The 2,329-nt window shown below is 51.3% G+C and overlaps 1 protein-coding gene across 1 annotated transcript; it reads right to left on the bottom strand.

Moving 5' to 3' along the window:
* Positions 1-651: 651 nt before the first annotated feature.
* On the bottom strand, positions 652-1,608 carry OR5A1 (olfactory receptor family 5 subfamily A member 1). The gene has a single exon (XM_055422801.2). The coding sequence runs from the start codon at positions 1,606-1,608 to the stop codon at positions 652-654; it is 957 nt and encodes a 318-aa protein (XP_055278776.2).
* Positions 1,609-2,329: the final 721 nt, after the last annotated feature.

The following is a 2,329-nucleotide window of genomic DNA, read 5'->3' as shown; positions in this document are numbered from 1 at the left end:
TGTGAGAATAGGCTACTCTGGGGAATTTCTTTCTGTTTTTCTGAAGCAATCACTTTATCCTTTTAAAAATTATTTTTTATTGGCGTTACTTTACAGTCTTGTTAGTTTCTGCTGTACAGCAAAGTGAAGCGTTACATGTTCACACGTGTGCTACGTCTCTTCCGTCCTGTCTGACTCTGTGTGATCCTATGGACTGTGGCCCCCCAGACTCTTCTGTCCACAGGACTCTCCAGGCAAGAATCCTGGAGTGGGTTGCCATGCCCTCCTCCAGGGGGTCTTCCCGACTCAGAGATCAAACCCACGTCTCTTACACCTCCTTCATTGGCACGCAGGTTTTTAAAAATCACCAGCACCATCTGGGAAGCCCCATATGTTTACACATATCCCCTATTTTTTGGATTTTCTTCCCATTTTAGGCCGCCACAGAGCATAGAGAAGAGTTCCCTGAGGTATATCATAGGTTGTCCTTTTGATGATCCATGGTGGGGACAGCAGACAGATGAGCAAGTGGAATGGTGAGAAAATACGGAAGGAGGCGCTTCCATTTTCAAGATGAACACCAATATGTCACTTACCTAAAGCCAGAGGTAGAGGCTATCATGAACCACTTAGGTCTCTGGCAGCTTGGAGACATATGTCTTCAGTCATGACCTAGGAAAACACTTTCTTCTTCCCCAGCATCTTCCACAGCGCATCCTTGACCTCTCTGTTCCTCAAAGTGTAAATGAGCGGGTTCAGCATGGGGATCACCAGTGCGTAGAACACAGATACCACCTTGTCTCTGCCAAACGAGTAGCTGGAGCTGGGCCGCAGGTACATGAAAAGGGCAGTCCCAAACAAGAGGGTCACCACCATCAGATGCGAGGCGCACGTGTGGAAGGCCTTCCTGCGACCTCCCACCGCGCGGATCTTCAGGACGGTAGCCGCTATGTGGCCGTAGGAGACAAGAAGGACGAGGAACGACGTGCCCCCAACGACGGCCACCACGAGGAAATTCACCACTTGACTGGGGAAGGTGTCGGAGCAAGACAGTGCCAGGACCGGCGGGAGGTCACAGAAGAAATGGTCGATGAGGTTGGGGCCGCAGAAGCGGAGCTGAAATAAGGAACTGGACTGGACCAGGGCGCTCAGGAAGCCGCTGACGTAGGCTCCAAGCACCAGGCGTGTGCAGAGGCCCGGGGACATGACGGCGGAGTAGAGCAGGGGGCTGCAGATGGCCGCATGGCGGTCGAACGCCATCGCCGTCAGCAGGGCGCACTCGGTGAGACCCGCGCCCACGAAGAAGAAGAACTGCGCGGCGCAGCCCAGGAACGAGATGCTCTTCCGGGCCCGGAAGAAGTCGGACAGCATCTTGGGAGCCACCGCGGAAGAGTAGCAGACGTCAACGAAAGACAGGTTGCTGAGGAAGAAGTACATCGGCGTGTGTAGACGGGCGTCGCCTCTGATCAGAAAGATGAGGGCCAGGTTCCAGGCCAGGGTCACCAGGTAGATGCCCAGGAAGGTAACAAAGAGGAGGGCCTGCAGTTGTGGATGGTCTGCAAACCCCAGGAGGATGAACATGGTCACCGATGAGCCGTTGCAGGCCCTAGTTGTGGATGTGCTTCCCATGGAGGAGGACAAGATGCAGACCTGGGATCATAATAATAACCCACAGGACAAATGGTGTCAGCAAATAATTATTAAATGCATAGGAGGAACGCAGAGTATTACAGTTACATGCGTGTGTGCAAAATCACTTCCGTTGTGTCTGACTCTTGGTGACCCTTTGAACGGTAGGCTGTCAGGCTCCTCCATCCATGGGATTTTCCAGGCAAGAATATTGGAGTGGGTTGCCATTTCCTCCTCCAGGGAATCTTCCCGACCCAGGGACTGAACATGTGTCTCCTGCATTCCAGGCAGATTCTTTACTGGCTGAGCCATCAGAGAAGCCCACAGAGAATTACAACACAGGGAATGCAAAAATTCTCTCTCTCTCTTTCCCTTAGAAGGCAAATGTCTTACATATTTGCTTTTTAATATGATACAGAGTGGTTTATATGAGCTTTGGCTTCAGACTCTCTGGGTTCAACTCCTACCTCTACCATTTGGTAACCATGTCACTTTGGGTGAGATGGCTAACATCTCTAGACTTCAATATCCTTTTAAATTGTGTGGGACTTCTCTGTGGTCCAGTGGATAAGACTCCACACTCCCTATGCAGGGGGCCCAGGTTCAAACCCTGGTCAGGGAGCTAGATCTCCTATCCCACAGCTCAAGAGCCTGCATGTTGCAGCCAAGACCCAGGGGAGCCAAATAAATAAATAAAAATATTTTTAAAAGGTGACAGTGC

This window comes from Moschus berezovskii, chromosome 14 (genome assembly GCF_049115385.1).
Source record: "Moschus berezovskii isolate FMDL1 chromosome 14, NW_MosBer_1.0, whole genome shotgun sequence".
NCBI lineage: Eukaryota > Metazoa > Chordata > Mammalia > Artiodactyla > Moschidae > Moschus > Moschus berezovskii.
Note: the sequence above shows the minus strand (reverse complement) of the source record. Positions and strands in the feature narration are given on the sequence as shown.

Bases quoted from the DNA above. Each gene is read 5' to 3' on its own strand.
- OR5A1 (XM_055422801.2), bottom strand. From the start codon at position 1,608: ATGGGAAGCACATCCACAACTAGGGCCTGCAACGGCTCATCGGTGACC.